At 46.8% G+C, this 21,089-nt stretch overlaps 7 protein-coding genes across 7 annotated transcripts; 1 reads left to right on the plus strand and 6 right to left on the minus strand.

The window, feature by feature from the left end:
- Positions 1 to 319: 319 nt before the first annotated feature.
- AOL_s00006g61 (uncharacterized protein) lies at positions 320 to 4,085 on the plus strand (the record flags this gene model as incomplete). Its single annotated transcript, XM_011119370.1, has 8 exons — positions 320 to 778; positions 890 to 1,203; positions 1,258 to 1,501; positions 1,556 to 1,680; positions 1,734 to 2,130; positions 2,186 to 3,262; positions 3,330 to 3,501; positions 3,559 to 4,085. The coding sequence occupies 8 exons, from the start codon at positions 320 to 322 to the stop codon at positions 4,083 to 4,085; spliced, it is 3,315 nt and encodes a 1,104-aa protein (XP_011117672.1).
- Positions 4,086 to 4,912: 827 nt separating this feature from the next.
- AOL_s00006g62 (uncharacterized protein) lies at positions 4,913 to 5,652 on the minus strand (the record flags this gene model as incomplete). Its single annotated transcript, XM_011119371.1, has 2 exons — positions 4,913 to 5,326; positions 5,428 to 5,652. The coding sequence occupies 2 exons, from the start codon at positions 5,650 to 5,652 to the stop codon at positions 4,913 to 4,915; spliced, it is 639 nt and encodes a 212-aa protein (XP_011117673.1).
- A 489-nt stretch (positions 5,653 to 6,141) lies between these two features.
- AOL_s00006g63 (uncharacterized protein) lies at positions 6,142 to 7,959 on the minus strand (the record flags this gene model as incomplete). The annotated part of the gene is made up of 2 exons (XM_011119372.1): positions 6,142 to 7,563; positions 7,630 to 7,959. 2 exons carry the CDS (start codon positions 7,957 to 7,959, stop codon positions 6,142 to 6,144), a joined length of 1,752 nt encoding a protein of 583 aa, XP_011117674.1.
- A 706-nt stretch (positions 7,960 to 8,665) lies between these two features.
- On the minus strand, positions 8,666 to 10,453 carry AOL_s00006g64 (uncharacterized protein; the record flags this gene model as incomplete). Its single annotated transcript, XM_011119373.1, has 2 exons — positions 8,666 to 10,312; positions 10,376 to 10,453. The coding sequence occupies 2 exons, from the start codon at positions 10,451 to 10,453 to the stop codon at positions 8,666 to 8,668; spliced, it is 1,725 nt and encodes a 574-aa protein (XP_011117675.1).
- Positions 10,454 to 11,563: 1,110 nt separating this feature from the next.
- Positions 11,564 to 13,469, minus strand: AOL_s00006g65 (uncharacterized protein; the record flags this gene model as incomplete). Its single annotated transcript, XM_011119374.1, has 2 exons — positions 11,564 to 13,237; positions 13,365 to 13,469. The coding sequence occupies 2 exons, from the start codon at positions 13,467 to 13,469 to the stop codon at positions 11,564 to 11,566; spliced, it is 1,779 nt and encodes a 592-aa protein (XP_011117676.1).
- A 2,798-nt stretch (positions 13,470 to 16,267) lies between these two features.
- Positions 16,268 to 17,630, minus strand: AOL_s00006g66 (uncharacterized protein; the record flags this gene model as incomplete). The annotated part of the gene is made up of 2 exons (XM_011119375.1): positions 16,268 to 17,355; positions 17,507 to 17,630. The coding sequence occupies 2 exons, from the start codon at positions 17,628 to 17,630 to the stop codon at positions 16,268 to 16,270; spliced, it is 1,212 nt and encodes a 403-aa protein (XP_011117677.1).
- Positions 17,631 to 18,787: 1,157 nt separating this feature from the next.
- Positions 18,788 to 19,520, minus strand: AOL_s00006g67 (uncharacterized protein; the record flags this gene model as incomplete). Its single annotated transcript, XM_011119376.1, has 2 exons — positions 18,788 to 19,364; positions 19,450 to 19,520. 2 exons carry the CDS (start codon positions 19,518 to 19,520, stop codon positions 18,788 to 18,790), a joined length of 648 nt encoding a protein of 215 aa, XP_011117678.1.
- Between the last annotated feature and the right edge of the window lie 1,569 nt (positions 19,521 to 21,089).

Below are 21,089 nucleotides of genomic sequence, written 5' to 3' on the forward strand. Positions count from 1 at the left end.
CAAGGGATTACGCCTTTACACGCGCTGGGCTGGGAATGCAACACAACCAAAGCATCACATCGCCAACTGCATGCAACCGCCTGGTTTGGCCTGGCCTGACCTTGACCGAAGCTAGCTATCGATATCGATATAATATCGACACTATAAAGAAGGGGAGGAGGAAGAGGAGGTGGAGGAGGACATAATTCGTGCTCGGCATCAATTGGATATCCTTATAGCCTAGAACCTCACCAATCCCCCAAATTAGAGCGAACAATGTTGCCTTTCTAGGCTGAAGACACAATACAAATATCGATATATCGCATCGCATCATCCAACCATGTACTGGCCGCTCAATGTTCCCAGGGTGTATACCTCCAAGCTGCCCCAGCACGCACTCGATGATTTCGCTAGAGAGACAGTACCGGCTTCTCCTCTCGCGTTTACTGCGAATACTCCAAGAACCCCAGCAAATCCTAGCCAGGACGACGATATCGGAGAACCATATGTAGGCGATACGCTAAATCCTCTGGAAACCGTTCCCGAAATTCCAGATCTGGAACCGAAAGAAGATGCTAAAGCCAGGAGAGAAGAGCCAATCGAGGAAGTTGATGAAGAAGCCGATGAAGAGGCAGTGCTGGTTGAGAGATATGAGAAGTCTTCGGTCGAGGATTGGGAAGATAGACATGCCGACCCGTCCAAGCTCCCAAACCGCGATGTCCTTGCCATCAAGATATCACGTAGTGGGTCTCTCTTCGCTACAATAAGCTCAGCCGAATTGGTGATATGGCAAACACGAGTAAGTCAAGCTCTTGACATCTCAAAATTTCGAGCTAGCATGGGCATAATGGTTTCCTCGTATTACGCCGACCAGCTAAGTTAATTAACCAAAGCTCCCAATACCCTGTAGCCTACTGCCGTTGTCGCCCAAGTCCTACGTTCTGCATCATCTCTTAAGCTTTATGGGCAGAATGTCGACGTCATGATCCGTCCGGACTCGCAAGTCTTCGTAGTTCAAACGACAGAGGGATATCTTATAACATACATTCTACAATCTGACCCTTCGAGCAAAGTCTACCGTCCATCGTTTCCGACTAAATCTCATGCCCATAATGCCATAGGGAATCATTCGAATCTAGTAAATGGTGCCACGGACGGTGGCGGGATAAAGGAGTATCTAATACGGTTCCGTATGGTCATCAAAATTGATGCCGGGATATCCAGGTATATACCTATTTGCTAATACAAGGTCATGATGGCTGCTGATGCATAATTAAGAGCATTGGCCTGGGACGACGAATTGATAGTAGCTACTTTACGCCCTCCAGCTATACAATGCATCCGTTGGACGCCAGATACCGCGTCTGGGCAGCAAACAAGTACAGAGCTGCTTAGCAGAATGAATTGGATACAGGGCAAGAAGGTCACGATTAGTGAAATGGTCCATGATCGCCCCATGAACTTAAGCACATGGGTAACGAGCGATGGACGGGCATATGCAGTCCAGAGACTACCATACACAGTAAGTCCGGAATGCTGAGAGGCATATCGGCGTTCAAAACTAATACTACCTTAGGAAGCAGAGTCAACGGGCCGTTTATTTAAAGGATATTGCTTCCATAGCCCACAAACAGAAAATCTAATGGCGACGAAAGCTTCAATAAACGCACGATTTTCACTAATTGCTGTTGCAACTACAGGGTACGGTTTTATTTATTGTTTCGAGAAAGCCATTTACTTGCTAACTTGTTTAGCGGCAACCTATATGTCTATAACGCCCGTGACTATGTCGGAAACATCCCACTATCGCATACAATTATCCCTCCAGCATCAAAATGGTCGTCCGGGAAATTGATGTTCCTTGCGTGGTCGCCGGACGGATATGCGCTATTCGCCGGGTTTGAGAGCGGGTGGGCCCTTTGGACAACATACGGAAAATTAATAGGAAGTACCTTTTCCGCGGACAATGTGGAGAAGGAAAGGTTCAATGACGCCTACTTGGATGGTCTTTGCGATGGTGCATGGCTCCCTGGTGGGGTAGAGATTGCTCTGGTTAGTGGGAAACGGATGTCTGACGAAAGTATACGGAAAAGTGAGAACATCTACATTCTAGAGCTAGCTCGGAGCTCAGTGACCGGAATGTTCAATGCAGTAAGATGAACTCCATACTCTTCGATACGCATCATGGAATTAACGTTGAGGATAGCAAAATATCGCAAGGACAGTACTTCAAACACCTTCAAAGTTGCTGGTGTATCGCGGCTATGACCAGTCGGATCTTCAAACATTGTCAACGGAGCAAACCTTATGGTACCATGTACCAATCCCTCCCACTTACCTTGTTGACAACTATCCAATCCGGCAAGTTTCGATATCCCCCGATGGCAGGTATTTAGCTATCGCTGGGCGAAGAGGGTTGGCTCATTATTCAATACATTCGGGACGGTGGAAAACGTTTTTGAACGAGTCCATGGAAAGCGACTTCGTTGTTCGGGGTGGTATGTGTTGGTATCATCATATCCTCGTCGCCGCTGTCGAATCAGACGATATGTACGAGCTGAGGTTATACTCGAGAGAATTGCAACTCGACAATACTCTGATTTTGCATGCGGAGACTCTTCCAAGCCCCGTTGTTCTAATAACTTTGACTGGTGAAGACGGGTTACTGGCGTATACGCATGACAATGCGCTGTATCACTTCATTTTCACGACGACAAAGGACACGGTAATGTTAAGACTGGTCGGCCAAATTACATTCCATGGGATAGTACGGGCGCCTGCAAGGGTCCGTTCTATAAGTTGGATACTCCCAGAGGAGCAGCTAAGAGAAGGCGACCCATCGAGAGACGTTGCATTGGCCACGGTATTATTTTTGGTTGACGGAAAATTGGTGGTCTTGCAGCCCTCGACGACAGAAGGTGGCGAGTTGAAGTACGAAATGAGAGTACTGTTCCAGAACGTAGAGTATTACATACTCATGAGAGATCTCCCGGCCACTCAGAGGCAGTACATATTACCACCAGAGGAATTAAACGGATTCCCTGAGCAGGATCTGAATGATTCGCTATGGGTCTTCGAGGGACAAGATTTGCGGGTTTGGATGGACGTGAAGGACCTTTTGGCGGGTTCAGTGGAATCCAAAGAGTTACCACCAGCTGTGAAAGTTCCCGTTGATTTCTACCCGCTTTCGATTCTATTGTCTAAAGGCATAATTAGTGGCGTTGAGGTTGAGATTGTCGAAAGGAGAGATGTTACCTTTTCATTTTTCAGGCTAGGATCGAGGGTAAGAATTCAAATACTTCTTTCCACGATTCAGCGGCTAACCGTTTTTTAAATTCTTTTTTCAATAGACGCATCTCTTTTTCAATTATTTGCTTCGTCACCATCTTCAAAACCGGAACGAAGCTGCTGCCATCGGTCTTGCAAGGCAATATGAAGGAGTGTCGTACTTCGAACATGCACTCGAAATACTCCTGCACGATGTGTTGGATGATGAAGCCGACACACAACCAGAACAAGAGGGTAGGCTCGACCCATTTTCGTAGGATGCTAGCTTTCATACTAACTAACTTGTACTAGTTGCTGTCCTTCCTCTAGTTGTACGCTTCTTATCAAATTTCCCAGAATATCTCAACGTCATTGTGCAGTGTACAAGGAAAACAGAAGTGGCATCGTGGTCACATTTGTTCTCTGTGGTGGGCTCACCTCAAGTGCTATTTGAAGAATCTTTATCTCGAGGCTTGCTTAAAACTGCCGGAGGCTATCTGCTGATCCTTCATACGATGGAGAAACTGTCGTCATCCTCTCAAGATATGGTACGGCTATTCTCAAGAGCCGTTGCGGAAGAAGATTGGGACCTTTGCAAAGAACTTGCCAGGTTCCTTACTGCGCTTGATAATAGCGGCAAGACGCTTAAGGAAGCCCTAGAACTCGTAGAGTTAAGAAGCCCGGGTGGCGATGAAGAAAAAAGTTTTATGTTTGAGAGCGCAAGGCGGTTGGAGCTACCAACGGCCTCGGGCGGTAGCAGTCGGGATAATTTAAGTCCAATCAGTGCGTCGTCGAGGGGTGGGAGTCCGGGTGGAGGGAGCTACCTCGATGTGCCTTGAGTAAAGGCGCACACAGATAGTATGCGGCAGTGACCCGTTGGTTTTTCACTAAGAAACTCGGATGTTATTTCAGGCTCAATTCCCTTCTGGGGGTCACCCCTCCTATCGTTTCTCTGGAATAACAACATCAACTGGAAGATATTACTAGGACGGCCACGAGCAGGTACCATTGAACCGCTTTGATGACAGTATACTCGCAATGTCAGCTAGTCTCGAGACCGGGAATCTGTATGCACGTTACGTATAGAAAGTGTGGCAACGTCGAGGGGGTTTTTTTTTTTAAAAAAAAAAACCACATGCATAAGCTTTAGCTTAATAGCTTAAGAAAATGGCATTCTTAGAAAGATAAAATTAGCCTAAGGTACCTACCCGTAGACTAAAAAGGTATAGGTCTCCTTTATATGTATAATACATAAGTAGGAAGTCAAGTGCGCCCTAACTCCTAAATAATCCCAATGGCCTTCACCATATCCTCCCATTTGATACCGCTATAATCTACGGCCCACCTTCGGCCTTCCTTACACGCCTGACTTTCAATATGCTGAATGAGCCCGCTCAAGACCGAGAACTCTTTGCCACAGCGTCGGCAAATATAATGTATTTCCCCATTATACGTGGTAAGCGCCGGCTTCCAACCATTCCCATTTGCAGAGCTCAGATCCGAATTCGATCCCCCACCCCCCAATCTGGAGTGATCGCCTTTTCTCCTATGCGTTTCTATATCTGCCTTATTATTCTCAAAGCTAGAACCCTGAGGACATGGGAAGCACACTTCAGGTCTTTGGAATGAAACTTTGCACCTAGTCCTTTAGACTGTTAGATCCGTTCTAGACGAGAGATTGATATAGTATCAGAAGGGTATACTTTAGAGAAGGGGGGCAAGTGATGAGGTTGTCTCGATCCAACCTCTTAACAATTCTGAAGATTTTGATCCCTCCTGGTCCACATCGCGAATTCTCAAGGTGGTGGACGTATGCGGACGTCCTCCCAAACGGTCGAGAGCAATTATGACACACCCTTGAGCTGGGTAGGCTTGGTGAATTTGGCTCAGTTTCGCCGTGGGTTTCATTTTCCTGTTCTCGCTCAAGAAACCGGCGCCTTCGAGATGGTAGTTGGTTTATCTCTGGATTATATCTGGTACCATCGTCATCATCCCCGTCATTGCCTCCATGCGCATGCCCAAGCCACTCGCTCCTTTCTCGGAGGGGGTTCGAAACTGTAGTTCGATGGATTTTTTGATGCTAGACGTTTTCGAAATCAATGATCAGTTCTGTTCTTCCGGCTGTTCATTGCATTTTGCTTTTGTCCAGCGTTTTGCTTATAGCACTTATCAGCAGCCTACCAGCTTTAGGCCCCCGCTGGACCGACACTTCTTCTGGCAAAAACTGCAAGAGTATCCATGGACAATCTTGAAATGTTCGTCGGCTTCGAGGGCTGTATAGAAGGCATTTCCGCAAACATGGCAGATATGACCATGTCGTCTACTGTTGTTCACTGGGCTGCGTCTGCAAATTCGACGCCGGCTCTCGAAGGATGGTTTTTGGCAGCAGTAGTTGCAACACGGCATTTTCTCTCGGTTTGGGTGTTTAGTTGAAGCGAAGGGTGTGCAGGAAGTGGAATCGTGATGGTCTTCGAATGAAGCCCCGCTGAGAAGTTCTATAAGGTCGATATGATAGGAGTACACAAAACGAAACCTAGCACCTTATGGTGACATATCACGACTATGCATGGCGAATCGCCGAGGGGAACTTTGGTAGATGAAATGCGTGGTATTGCAGGGTGCTAATGTACATGTTATTGACCATAAAAACGCCATAACTCCACTTCGACGTAGGCGTTAGGAAAGCGAAAGTGAGGGGACATACATCCAACCACCCGTCGAAGCTACTTCCCCGTCGCAGTCGAAACACTTTGTTAACAAAGAACAGCCAGACAGTGTGATATTTGATATCTTTCAGTTCAAAGGTTGGAAGGATATGTCTGACCTTTTGGGAGAGAAAAATAGAAACGTGTCGAAATTTCGATGAATTTGTGAGAGTTCGTCTCTTGTAGAAGCCTATATCTTCTTCTTGAGAGGAGCTGGTGGAGGTAGCATTAAGCCCGTCGTCTTCCCCTCTCCGGTATCGACCCTCTTGTTGCCAAATTTCGATTGGTCCCCAACCTGTGTAAAGGTTCCACTCTGAAACCATTTATCCGATTCAGCCTTTCGCTTTCGTTCCATCTCCAATTTGACTTTCGGGTCGACAAGTTCAATACCCTGGACCGGTGTAAATGCCAAACTACTTGCCGTACCGCTAACGCTAGCAGTACTGCGCGCACCAAACGAACTCATCATACCACCAGGTGTATTCTTGAATGGGTTGATGACCGATTGGTTCCCGCCGGCTGATGTACCCCAACCAAGGTTATTCTTGCTAAGTTTAGCCCTTGTCCTAGGATCAACTTTCGTTGCTCTAATTTTCCCGCTATCTTGCGCTCCAATCATTCCCATTCCCTTCGTACTGTCTCCATATGAAACTTCCCTTTCAGCCTCGCCAAACACTAGTCTGTTTTGTTGTTTGCGGAGATCCGTCATCGCAGTTGCCTCCTTCGCTTTCCTAACTCTCCTGCCACCACGCTTCCGAGCAGGTTTATCGTCTGGTGCGGGCAAAGCCTTAGGCCCTTTGTTTGGTGGCGGCTCTGTAAGTTTATCTAAACGTTCGAGGATATCTTGCTTAAGAGTATTCCCCATCGACCCATCGGTGTGCTCATGGGCAAAGTCAACTCGGACGGCAAGAACAATTTTGCTGGAAACTATGCGCATTGCCTTAATCTTGAGATCATTGGGGATTTGTCGAATGATCGGCGAATGGTATAGGAATCCTTGTTGCCTGATACCGACATTGGACGCAAGAGTGACTGCGGCCCTACGCTTAACCCCCAAGGCTGAAATATTGCAGGCAGGCATTTTTGCGAGCCCGGACAGACCGCCAGCAAATCCAATCAACTGGGCAGCCGTGGTGGAGCCAATGATCGCCGAAGTGTTCGGTGCGAATAAAGTCATTCGCGAGGAGACATAGTTTATAATTGTATGTTTTGCTCGGTCAAGGGCCATAGTCATCTCGCAAGCACTGACAACGGTCGCTATCTCCTTATCGGACAGCGGCCTTCCCTTCGATGTTGTAGCTTCTACGGTCACCACCATGACAGTTGCACTGTCCAAGACGGCCCGAAGCTGTGACTGCATAGGTTGGAGATGAAGGTCATTTTTGATCACAGCGACGGTTTTGGCGTAATCCAACGGATTGGTAACCAAGTTTTCGAGTTCGGGGTATCTCGGCGAATAATGGTCGCGGATAAACTTGTGAACAAGAATAATCTCCGAATCAATTTCTACAGAGTGCTTATTGGACTCGACGATTAGGTGGTACTCCGGATTTTGTTCAACAGATCCGATGATGGAAGTTGGCGTCGGTTGAGACTGGTAATACGCGATTTTCTATTTGACTTGAAGTTAGTTTCTTTGCAAAGGTTAGTGAATCTACGGGAATGGATGTGAAAGTACCTCTAGAACCGGCTCAAGGACCTTCATCAACTTCGCGATACTCCTGACATCGTCCACCTTACCAAGCTGCATCTTTTCTATCCGCGCTTTTATCTGCGTCTCGTCTTCACCGTCGTCCCCGTCCCCTCCCCCCCCTGCATCCATCATCTCCTCATCCTCTTCATCCTCCCCATCCCCGTCGATGCCCATTCCATGTCGGCTGTTACTCGCAGTTCCATTCGACTTGTTAGCGTAAAGGTCTAGCGTTGTGTTTAAAGAATCGATTTCCTTCTCTTCTTCGCCGTCCGACTGGTCGTCAAAGTCGGCGAGAAGCTCGTCCGCCAAGGACATAATGCAAATGAATAAGGCGAACCGGTGTTTATGATATTTATGTTAAAAATCGGAGCTATGCTGACGGTGATGATTTGAAAGCGACGCGAATGGTGGTGGACAGGTGTAATGTGGAGGACTTCAAGGTTGGTTTTCGCTTGGTTCTAAAAGTGGGTTTTGATTTTGATGATGGGAGAGCCGGGTTCTTGATTTGGTAATTTTGGATTATCAAACGTGGTCACCAACACACTTGCCTCCAGGCCATGATATATGATACAACCAAAATTCGAAAGGATCATGATCAAGGCTCAGCATAAAGCTACTATTTGGAAATAAGAATGTAAAGAATGAAGTTTTAAGTTCTTTAATTTATGAACATTGAAGGAATCGTAATTCTCTTAAAACTAGTCTAGTTTGTCTATGGGTAGACATGATGCGAAGAACGAACAGCCCTGGCAAGAGAGGCCACAATCACCAACTAGAGTGAAGGACAGCGATTAAAGTAGCCATGATAAGAGTAGTCTGTAAGCTGCAAACAAAAGCAGATAAACCAGTAGTAGACACCATAAAAACAGCAGGAGCCCGCGCGAGTCATAAAAGATGAAAACGAGAGTTACCAACAGCACTCAACATCGAAGCAAAAGATAAGTCAGACCCTACCATCCCAACAACTCCATTCAGCGCCTCGAAACCCACTAGGCATGACAGAATGCAGCGAGAAGTCGTCCTACCGTTTCCCTCTTCCTGAGCCTTGTCCGCCGGCGGTGTTCCATGTTCCTGGATTGGCCCAGACATTGTTCTGCCCAAGTCCAGAGTATGAAGAGCCCATAAGCGGTGGCTGTTGTCCTGAATAGCCCTGGTTACCATTCATGCTATTCCCGTTGGGTACGCTTCCCCAGATCTGACCGGGTTGCTGGCTTCCTATGGGATTAGTAACACCCCAAGGGGCTGCGGCCGCGGGACTATTGAAGCCGGCGCCTGGGCCACCGTGTGGGTTTTGTTGGTTGTTCCCGGCGAACATCGGGTTAGGGAAGCCCCTGCCTTGCGGGACGGGTGGGTGGTGTGTCATAGAACCGAGTCCCATAACGTGGCTACCTCCACGCCCGGTAAACCCAGAGCCCCTGTGGCCTGTGCCATCGGGTACCTTTGGCTCCCGCATAGGAAACTGCACGGATGGCCCGTTACTGGCATTTTGGTTGAAAAACTGCGGATGCCCCGGTTTTTGGCTGTAACTTGGGTCATAGAGATTCTGGGGTAGCGGTAAAACCTGGTTCGGCATATTCGCAGGCGCCCCCTGCTGATGGAAGGGGGGTGAGTATGGGGGTTGAAAGTTTGGAGGTGATACCTGGTGCTGCTGAACTTGGTAGGGAAGCTGGTTTTGGTTTTGAAATTGGTTGAACTGGTGAGGGGGGGGAGGTTGCATCGGGGGGGAAGAAAAGCTGTTGTTCCACGATGATGCCCCCACATGAGAAGGTCTCGGTGGAAAGTTCCCACCCTGACCTCCATTGAAGGATGGTTGTTGCTGTTGCTGAGGCAGTGGTGGGAATCCGGACTGGTTATTGTAATTAAAATTCGCAGGGCCTGGGGGAGGGCTTGTATATTGCGTCTGGTAGCCCATATATGGAGGCTGAGGGACATTTGATTGGAAATGGGTCGTTCTCGACTGTATTTCCCTCATATGAGCCTCTGCTTGTAGTTGTTGATCTAGTTGATAGCTCTCGACGGTTCCGGCAACCATTGCGCTTCGAGGAACAAAGTCATCGTCTACCCTTTCCCTTCTTCGTTGCCTTGAAGATGGCGATGTTTTGCGCGAAGGTATATTTTTGTTTTGCTGGCCGGTAGTCTTAACACCAGACGGGGTTGCAGTTCCACTGTTTTTTCCATTTGAAGAAGGGTTCTTCTCCATGGAGTCCCCGCCTCCGCTTCCAGAAGTATCAGGCCCGAACAACCTCTCCCGCGCTTTCGCATAGCGCTCTTCTTTCTCTTTCCTCTCCCGTTCCATCTTCTCCTGAGGGGTCTCCTTCTTCACTTCTCCGTCGGAACCCCCATCACTTTTAGGAGTACGGCTTCCGGCCTTGTTGGGATCACGTTCGGGCGAGTTTGTATTCGCCGCTCGCTTCAGAATCTTGAGTTCAGGTCGATACAATGTCTTCCCGGATTGGGGGACTGCCGCAACGACCTCGAAGGAACCGCCTTCATTAGCAGCATTCCAAATTTGCATATTCTGCATATGGGTAGAGAGGTCATCAGCGGATCCTGGGTTTGGACTCGAGGCAGGCTTCTTTGCGAGAATTATCGGAGGGTTCCCAGAAGAAGGTGGAGAGGGTTTTTTCGTTGCTTCAAGCTGATCTATGGGTTCAGAGGTAGCTGGTTTCTGTCGTTCGGACCTTAATTTAGCTCTCATAATCACATATATATGTGTTTAGATATCTCCTACCTGGCCAGTTCCCCAATCATCGTCGTTCCAGGCGTCTGGTAAACTCGCTCCGCCGGACTGACCGCCAATAGCCGCCATTGTGATGATGCAGAATCTTTCGTCTTCAGTGGATTGAGATAGATGTAGTGATGCAGAATGCGGGCGGACTATGTAAGTTCTGGATCCTTGTAATCCCAAGAGCCAGAGAACCCCGGACAAACTTGCACGGGACTGTGTATCCCTAGCAAACTTTTTAAATACGGGGCGGTACTGTTGAAGGAGCAGTATGTGGCCAGAAACAGCTACTCTGAATTCGTTCCCCGCCTGAGATGAAAACTAACAAAGTTTTTTTTTTTTTGAGGGGGGTTTTATCACGGAAAGATCCCGCTGAACCCTTCCTCAAGCCTGAATCGTCGATAATTGCGACAGTTGGTGTGCGAAAATCCCGTGAGCAACGATAATTAAGATCGAGAGTATGGCCGGAGTAACGAGATGATCGAGTAAAACACGGTACAGAATAGACTATCAAGAAGGAACAATGGAACGGCAGTCAACTCGGATATCGCAGGGCCGGAACAAGGGCGCCATTCTTTCGTCGAAGCAATGGAAACGAGAGCCAAATCGTACGTCCTAATTGCTGTAACGGCCTAGTTTGGCGATTAAAGGACGTCGCTAGATGTGTGGACGACGGTGTTCGGGGCCGGATTGACTATCCGTGGCGTGGGGATGAACAGGTTTTGGTTCGGCCACTGATGATGGTGGAGTTTTGGGGTTGAGTTGGTGGTCCGTCAACTTGCCATCCAAAAGTTTCCTCTTTGGGCTCCGAACACCACACCGTTTGGCATCCCTGTGGCTTGACACTGGCGCAGTTAGGTCGTTGCAGCTATTCATATTATATTATCGCTCTATAAATTCAGATCAGGAATATGAATACATTGGATTCAAAACGGGGATAGTTATGTAATTACAACTGACTAGTGCGGGGGCCTCTCTATATAAAGGATATAAGTGTCTCTACAGTATAGTCTCGTATTCATTCTTATATAAGCAGCCATCTGGTATCAAAAATCGTATATTCGTGATATTGTCAAAGAATCAAACGCCATGAAAATGCATCATGCTGGCTGTCGGTAGATACTATTAGAATACTACGATAGGCATTTGCCTTGAGCCCAAATACGCATGCGGATTTGCAGGAAAAAAAATAAATTACCACCCGCCTCCAACCTTTTGTGCCAACTCTGCTGCCTGAAGAGTACTCATCTCCCCGTCTACCTTACCAACATTGCTCTCAACGGCCCTATATGTGGTATACACCAGCTTATCTAACGGCACTCTAGTATCCGCAACCCAGTCTTCCAGGAGCTGGTCAATGTTAGCAATCCGGGATTCCCGATTTCGAACAATCAAATCCTTTCTCCCGGTCTCTATTGCGTCTTCATCTGCAGAGAAATACGCTTCATCAACCCTCCCAAGCCAGGCTTTAGCTTCAGACCTAAGAACAACGGCAGCATTCGCAGTCGCTTGAGCTACTGAATCAACGATGAACGAATCGTCAAACTTCAGCTGACCTCCACCATTCGTGCACCCTCCCGGACAAGCCATGACTTCGGCATAACAGTATTCGCTTCCTACCGATGAAGACGTACCAGCCCGAGCGGTCGGTGCACGTGCTGTCTTCCCAACTACTTTCCTTGCGGCTCCACCAGGTAACATCCTTAACTTCGCAGGCTTTAATTTTCGGACAAGGTTCTGAATATTTCGAAAGCCGTAAAACCGGGCCATTTTCAAGATTTCGGTCTCTCCATCAGCCGACAGGAGGATAAACTCCATCACATCCGAGTTCCTTCCTTTTTTTTCGATTATTTTGCTACCCGTGTGCTTTGATTGCAGCTCTTGCATTATGCTGACGAGATAACCACCTGAAGTGCCAACCTGTAATCCTAAAGATTGTTCATCCTTCAGGTTCCGAGCGCCTAACAAAAAAGTCTGGAGTGCAGGGATCGGAGGAAGCATTTTATTCGGTAGGGCTTTCGGAGACAATGTGCTGAAGTCCACATCGCGAAAATCTGCAAGCTGTAGCAGCTCCCTAGTTGTTATCACACAGTCCACATCCCTTGTAGGTGTGATATCCTGATCAACATCCTTCCAAGTTGCATCCGTGAGTTCAGCTCGACTCGCCTCGAGTTTTTTATCAAAGCACGGCATGACGGCGACATGATATACATCTATATCGTCGCCAATATACCTGGGCAGCAGTGATTTGAGGAGCGTCCCTAGCAAGGCTTGAGGTGACTTTAACCTTGATAGATGCGGGAGAACTGCAGGGTGCGTCTTCTCTAAATAACACACAAATCCAGGGCACTCGGACGTCAGAATCGGGAGTTTTGGGGTCTTTTCGGATCTATTTGCTAACGAATCCGCTAGCTCTTGAGCGGCAAGGTGTAAACAGACGGATAGAAAGGGGGCGGTATCGAGAACATAGTCAAATCCCCTTTTCCCATTTGAGGATATAGACTCCAGTAATAATCGATCTATCATATGGCCTATCTCATTTGTGGATCTTCCCATCGCCGCTGCCAAAGAGGCCCTAGTTTGTGGGGAGACCGAAGCAACGAATATGCGTTTCCGCTTGTTCGGAACTGTTGCATCTTCACCCGCACCGACATGCTGCAGGGAGCCGTTGAGGGAGCCAACCGAACAGGAATCCTCCGAGTCTAGAACGGTAAGAACTTCCTGATGGGATTGAAGAGAGACAAGGACAGCTTCAGCGGATGTGACGCAACCAGAGCATGCAAGGCAGTCCGTGAGAGATATTTGGGCTGCCTGGAGTTTTGCTTCTGTTGCTGTGACTTTGTCTTCTGTTGTGACTTCGTAGGGATTCTAAAAAAGCACCATTGTGGCGAAAACGGTCAGCCCCAAGTAGGTGATTGAGATGAAGGGTTGTGGGTTGACCACGTAGCAAGCCAAGGGAGGGGATTGGCCTGGATGCAATGGAAAGGAAACATACCGAAGGCTCGGAAGGGGCAGCAGGCAGGGTTTCAACCGGTTTGATACAGGCCACACCAGGACTGATAAAGTCGTTCAGGTCGTCGGCACTAAGGATGGCGCTCATTGTAGCCGGGAATCAAACGTAACCAGGAATATCAAAAAATGTCAGCGGTTGCCGTCGGAGAGTGAACTACGGCTGCAGGAGGTGAGGCGGGCTGGCCACGACAGCAAAGGTCCACCACGTATGCGTATGCAGCTTCGGCTTCGGCTTCGTCCTGGTCGTGTGAGAGCAGTTGAGCGAGGGCACAAGTTTTGCATTTCGGGAGGGAAGGAGACAGCTTGATTCTACCAGCTTTAGTAATGCAATTTGAGAGACAGACGCCTCGAGCTCGAGACTAGTTAATTTGCACTTGCTTATTTGTGTACTTAAGTACCTAAGTAAGTAAGTACTATGTAAAAGCTTAGTGGTTGGTAATGTGCAGAGTTCGAAGGTTCTGCGTCTGCGTGGCGAACAGTCATTTGTCCCTGCCGAAATCGGAGGGCTCTGATTGGCTGCAGGTTCACCGCCAACTCAACGCACATGCAACACATTCCGACTGTGTGACAAGACACTATAACATATAACACCAACTTAGCTTAACTGGAACTATCAAGTCTCATGCATCACATCATCATCGATCATCATTGCAGAGAACGTTAATGTTGTCCTCGGATTGATTGTCAATCGCAGTAAAAGGGTGGGGGAATGAAAAAAAAAAAAAAAAACTTAAAAAAAAAAAACTTGCGGGCATTGATATCAGGGAACCAAGGCCAACCTTCTTGGGATGCCCAACGTTCCAACTGAGCTGAGGATGCAGTGAATAATTGCATTCAATTGACTCGCGGATGTCATGTCATACGTTTAATTATGCAATGTACGTACTTAAGTCCTCATAAGTTTAGCTTAGCTAGGATATACCGCATGCGAATGGTCCGCTACAGTATAGCCAGGCACAGGCAGATATGCACCTTCACCCACCATTCGGATCCTCAGTGCAGTGCAGGCTTATGCGATACCAGATGGCCTGTATGGCGGGGTAGCCTGGGTCTGGGCCGTGCCTTGCATCCTCGGGGCGTCTGAATCCTTCTCATCCTGTTCTTTTTCTTCTTCTAAACCTTGTCTAGCTCTGACTTCAAGGCCGATTTGCATTGACATTCTAACATTAGCCTTCCCTGTTTTGCTCCTCGATCACCCACAATATTCGATTCCTGCCTTAAAGGAGGACTTAGTCTCGTTTTCAGAAGAGAGCTATAAAGACATCCGGGCTTCCTCCCCCCAAAAAACCTTTTTATCAGTTTCATCTTGTTTTATACTTATAACATATATATAACACTCTTCTTTGTGTATTACCTCCCAAATACCAAAAAATTTCGACCTCCACATGCACAATGGCTGCGTACGCATACGAGACCGAAGCTTATAGACCGGCCAGCCGCCGAACCATGCGCTCCTGGAGCTCAAAATCAAGTCGACGAGCAAAAGGCCTAACTTTTTTTGCCTGCTTAATCTTCTCTTGCCTTCTCTGTGGTTGCGGTATTCGTCCAGATTATGACCTCGAAGATGATGTCTATGACTATTACTAGAAGGCTCATCAGCCAATGGCTTCAGATAGATATAGTCATAATTACGAGTAAGTTGTAGTCTAGACATACCTTTTTTTTTTTTTTTTTTTTTTTTTTCCGGGCTTCGGACCTAGAAAATCAAGTACAACGTCGCTAACTCGCACGTAACAAAGATTTACAACTGATACGTTAACGTCGGACGCGATATTTAAATTATTCGGAAATATCCTCTTCGCGTCTACTGGAATAGAAATCACCGCTTTAATTTAATGCTTCCCTAGAATCAAAACTGGGGAACTAGATACGAGATATATGAGAAACATGAACATATCGATGGGGAGACTCCCCGATACATACTTCGGATATATACCTATATACGACTGCTCACGAACAATGCGTGTTCTCAACGACGAACAAGGAAATCGTGAATAACACGAAGTCCGGACGCAAAATCATCCAACTCCGTGTCCGGGTCCACACATGAAATATATATGTTCAAAGTTGGATAAAAGGGCAAAATCTACCTCGATTATAATATTCTTCTCGAACCTATGAGTTCGAGTGGTCTTTCGAAATTTCGGCCACTATTGCATATATCGCATGCGATATCCACCCTCCAAAATAGGATTTTCACCTATATATATACAGCTTAGCCTCGAGATTCCGTAATACGAGAGTACATAGGTATGCATGGCATACTAGTATACTTCCGTCCCGGTCATTTTATCGGACAGTGCGTGGAGTCGATGGTCGGTGCCGATCTGGCCCGCACGAGATTTTAATATCACAATACCTCACCTTTTCTACAACCTCAAGCTGGCTTCTCACAATCGTTTTGTCAAATATTTCCCCAACCATTTCCTTTGTTAAATGCTAAACTATTAGATCTATAGAATTGAAATCTACATGTATATAGGTATATGCATTTATGTAGCATAGCTAGAATAATATAAGGGAACTATCCTTAGTCAAGACTACACCCGAGACTACAATTATAATTATAAACACAGAACGGGATCGATTAAATAATGTGCACCACCTCATATTCAGTTCACTCGAAAATGACCCAAGCCGCATGCCATGCTACTCTCCCAATCCATGCATTTCTATGCGTGTGAAAATCCGCTGAACCCATTTCCTTGACATACAATTACCAGAAAGCTTAAGCCGTTGATGTCGTATCGTCAAAATTAAAGTCATTATACTTCCAGTCTATGACGCCCCAGGCTGCAGGCAACGGGAACCAGTTTCATAGATGCTTAACATATCTTTATGCCCGTTTGAAACACCACCGTGACCAGAACCAAAAAAAGAACATTACTAAAACTGAGTCGTCACCCTCGGGCTTATCGGCAACTGAAACAAATCATCGTCATCGTCATCCTCTTCCCCACCGTCTCCTTTGAAAACGCGTCCCTCATCTTTGACATTCAATCCTTCGAATCCAGGTATCAATCCCAATCCGTGCGTGGCTCCGGGCGGGCGGATGGCCTTAATTGCGTCCATCTGCAACAATGGGACTGCGCCCTTTATATTGGGCTGATATGCTCCAGCCGGATACTTCGGATTCGGCGATGTGGGCCACGGAACCGGTGGGTCGTCGTATCTATGCCCCAAACCCGTAGAGGCCAACGTCGCCTGCGAGGTCCATTCTTTCGCTGTAGCCGTAGGTGACGTGGGTGTATCCGTTACGGCAGACTTGATCGTGACATCCGGTGTCTCTGCCTGTACAATTCCACCAGCAGGTCTCGCCTGTGCAATCCGTTCGAGTGTGATACCAAACTCCTCTTCTATCCATGCCTTCTCTTCTCTGAGGTGCTTACTATTCTCACCTATTCCAATCGCTCCAGCTTTAAGTTTCGCTTCAATATCTTCCAGTCTTCTGACCGCAAATACAGTATGTAGGATGCCGCGTTTACTACCTCGAGTTTTCGTCGCCGAGCTTTCCACGTCCAGTAATATTAGGTCGGCAATATACCTGTAATTTGCGCCCAAGAACTCGGAAGATAGCGGATACGTCTGAGGTAGAGTCTTAACCGGTATTTCCAGGGGTGCAGAGTGCTCCTCTTCTCGTTCCGTTCCCGCTGCAATAGGTGGAGCAATGGCCGCTCGTTTCTGCCGTAGATATACTTTTGATATGTGAGGTACGGTGCCCGGTATCAGAGCTATAAGCATTACGGTATCTTCATCTTCGGTGGGAGTGGGAAGGTTTGTAAGTTTCGTTCCATCGAAGGTGATCTCCTGGGGAGCTTCGATAGGGGCATCCCATTCCCACCGCTGTTCTTCAAGAAGAGGAAGAACGATCGGTTTTTCGTCCCATTCGAGAGTGTAGGTTGTTACACGGTTGGGTGGAGGGGGAGGCGAGAGATCGGACCAGGAGAACTCGATTAGAAGGGCTTTGGAGTAGGCTGTTCAACACATCCGACATATTAGCTACTTTATTCGACTTTGGGCCGAGCTGGGCAGAAACGAGGATGATTTCGATAAGATTATGCAAAACCACGGAGGGGGAAGGAAGGGAAGAAGGAAAGAAGGAGAAAGAGGGAGTGATTGGATTACCGTCCAATTCGTCATTTACGGGTGCGCCATTCTTAGATGACAGTTCCAGTCGAGCTATCGGTATCCGCTGGGACAGAGGCGGGGATGCCAGCCGTTGGTTGTTGTTGTCGGACGTGGACGCCATGTGCGTGTTTAAGTATAAGTAAGCGCCTATATATAATAAGCTTAAGTAGAATACGAGAAGATATTATATATATATATAATATTACAGGAAGATAAGGAAATTCCAAAAGGATGAGAAGGGAGGATCGAGGAAATAGAGTCAGCTAACGTCTAAGGAGGCGGGGAGATGATGATTGGATTGGATTGGATTATATTAAGGAGACCTAGCCTGGGCTGGCCGTGACCGTTTGAAAGGTCGTTTTTGTTAATTGACGGTGCAGTGCAGTACAGTGCAGTGCGGTGCAGACAAATACCAAGACCCGATTGGAACATCGCCTAACTTACTCGAGTAAGTACTTACTTAAGTACAGTACTTATATATAAAGTATCTACATCTATAGTTTAGTTGTATATGTCTACTAAGAGGTAAGCATGGAAGTAAGTATGGAAGTAAGTAAGTATGTAAAAGTAACTAAAATATATACTTAAGTACCTACTTAAGTAATTAATATATTATTTTACTACAGCTGCTGGTCTGTTGTGCTCAAGACTCTTTGAAACACAATATGTAAGTACTTAAGTATGTAAATATATATTCGTCGATGCAATAGCTGTCCCGTTATCAGTTCGGATTCTCGGCTCTCAGGCCTAAGCTACTTATGTCTCAGGTATATCTTAACTCAGCGCAGTAGCTACCTAAGTTAGGTAGACATATGGAGCTTGAAGATGAAGATGAACATTAATAATTAATATCAATGCAATGCGCACTGCACTTCAGGGTTTCTTTCTAGAAATCCAACGTGTTCAACACAAGCCACCGCAATTTCCCTTCGTTTCTGGCGTCCGTTTAAGTTAAATCATGCACAGTTATCAATATCTAAGCCTGCAAACCAAAAGAAAGTCTAACCAAAAGAGCTCTATATTTTGTTGAAGGAAAGGCTATATAGGTGATATAGGAAAGAAGTATGGAATTGAAATGAATGAATTAATTGTAAGTAAGTACATAAGTGAGATCCCTGAAATCCCAAGAAACGCCGGAATTCCAATACATAGTATAAGAAAATAATAAAAAGTCGTCAAACAAGTAACCAGAGCGCCTACTATTCGATCTTTATCTGCCCTGCTGACCAAGCAATTTTATGTATATAAGGGGAAAGATCCAAATCGAGAAAAGGAGATTTACAGTGCGACGGCAAGACCCAAAACACCGGCAACTCCCATGACGCCAAGACCGACAAATGTCTTCGAGCCGGAATTGGGTGTCCCGCTGGCGGTTGGAGCGGAGGTAGTGCTGCTGCCGGTCGTGACACTGTTGGCCTCGGTGCTAGTCTCTGGTCCACCAGTGGTCCTCGATCCAGAGGTTGAGGCTCCGGTTTCAGTAGCCTCGGTATTGGTATCGGTGCTTGTTACGATACTCTCGGTACCAGTGGGGGCAGGAGTCGTAGTAATATCCGTCAAAGTAGTTAGGTCTCCTATTTGGCTGGTAATAGATGCCTGGAAATCACTGAAAGAAGACTGGAGATCAGGTGGGAGTTGGGAGATTATAGAGGAGATGAAAGACGGGTAGGCAGATGTGGGAAGTGTTTGTATAACGCTTTCGATCTCAGATGCAAGAGATGGTGGAATGGCGGTGATCAATGGAACGAGGAAGCCGGTGACCTGGCTGAAGATGCCCTGGACCTCACTTGGGAGCTCGGTGAAAATACCCTGGATTTCGGTTGGGATCAAGTTATCCGGGATCAAGTTATCTGGGAACCTATCATCATACACTCCGATTAGTATACATTTTTTCCTTGGTATTCGATGTTAAATTGCCTAGTGTGTCTAATAGGGCTACATACTGTCGCTCCTGGATGACGGCAGCGCTGCTAACAGCGGCAAGCGAGGCAACAATGAGGTTCTTGAGCTGCATTATGAAAATGGATATTGGTATTGATATTGAGGTCTATCTTTTGTAGAGTGAGATATATAAAGAATAGTTTAGATCTGCGGGAATACCGGGTATATAAGGTAAGTGCTGAAGTACTAGCGAAGTAAGTAATAGGTAGGTAGGTAGGTATATGCTTAAGATCTTGGGTGGGTGGAGTAGGGATGAAATAAAGATGGAGCGGGAGGGCGTATGCAAAAGCTTATATACTTAGTACTTAAGTAAATACTTGGTACCGATTTTGCCTTGCTTACTACTCCTTCTTATTTCTCCTTTAGTCAGTATAACGGGCCTCAATTTACTTAAGAAGTTATAATTAAAATTGATTAGCGCCTTAAGCCTTGCTCTTCCTGAGAGGCGCATGCCTAAGTTAGGTATCCAAATATCCTTTTTGGGCCCGACGCAATCGAAAGGAAGGATGGTGAGATCCCTTTGGAGAGGAAGTGGTGAAAGTACCTTCATACATCATGTCACACACCCACCCACCCACACGCTCACGCACACTGTCAATCCGATTGAATTGATTCGGATTTGGATTTAGCGTTCCTAGGTACTTCCTTCGAATTCGAAGATCTCATTGCCTTCAAACAGTTTAGGCCACCGAAACTTCGTTTCTTGAAGGTACCAGCACCTCTACATCTGACGTGGGAGGACATTTTGAGTAAAGTAAGTTAAGTTAACTTCAGGGAAGTACGGAGTCAGCGTGAGTGCTCTTAGGTATCGAACGTCATCTTTGTCTGACAAGGTTCCCGGGCCCAGGAGACCTAGCCTCCGAAAAGGGTTTGATCTAACTTTTAAAGTACCACTACCTTCCTCTGTCGGAAACTGCAAGGAAAATTCGAGAGAAGGATTGTCTAAGACCGGTACCACTACTTTCGCCTGCACTTCATTTACTCCCGACAGAGATTTGAAGCAGGTGCTAGTGATGCCGTACCAGGGGCTGTGTCAGGCAGGTTTGCAACGTTTGATCAAACGGGCGCTAGCTGGCAATTACAAGGCAATGCAAGGCAGATGCTGACGATAATTCAAAAAAAAAAAAAAAACTGCCCGAGTCTTTGTCATGCCTGAGCGCGATCAACCTGAACGAAAATCCCGTTTATAGTTTCGAATCATTTTCCCCGTTTGCAGCGGTAAACGGCGTGTGGTGTGTCGGCGATGCAAGTGGCTGTTCTATGATAGCTATAGCCGGGCCTCAACATTGCAACATTACTCGTAACTGAGTCAAATAACCTTCAACCAATTCAAGACTTACTTGCAAGCTAGTGGGGGCTGCTAGCTTTTAGTATCTCGATATATCTACACTGCGTACGCGCAAGAAATGTGGCAAAGTTTGGCCACCATACATCCTTCTCAGCTACTAGCTTACGTACTTACTGTCTCCGGTTATTCTTAGCAACAGGCAGCTGTGGCTTGCAAGTGGTGTTGGCTTTAGCTCACGCTCAAGTCCAACGATGCGATGCTAAGTATATATATGTGTGCGTGTGAGTGGTTGGAAATTTCACCATTCGATAACTTCGCAGCCGCAGCCGATTTTCAACAGGAATACTCAGTACA

The sequence above is a fragment of the Orbilia oligospora genome (assembly GCF_000225545.1).
Source record: "Orbilia oligospora ATCC 24927 unplaced genomic scaffold scaffold00006, whole genome shotgun sequence".
NCBI lineage: Eukaryota > Fungi > Ascomycota > Orbiliomycetes > Orbiliales > Orbiliaceae > Orbilia > Orbilia oligospora.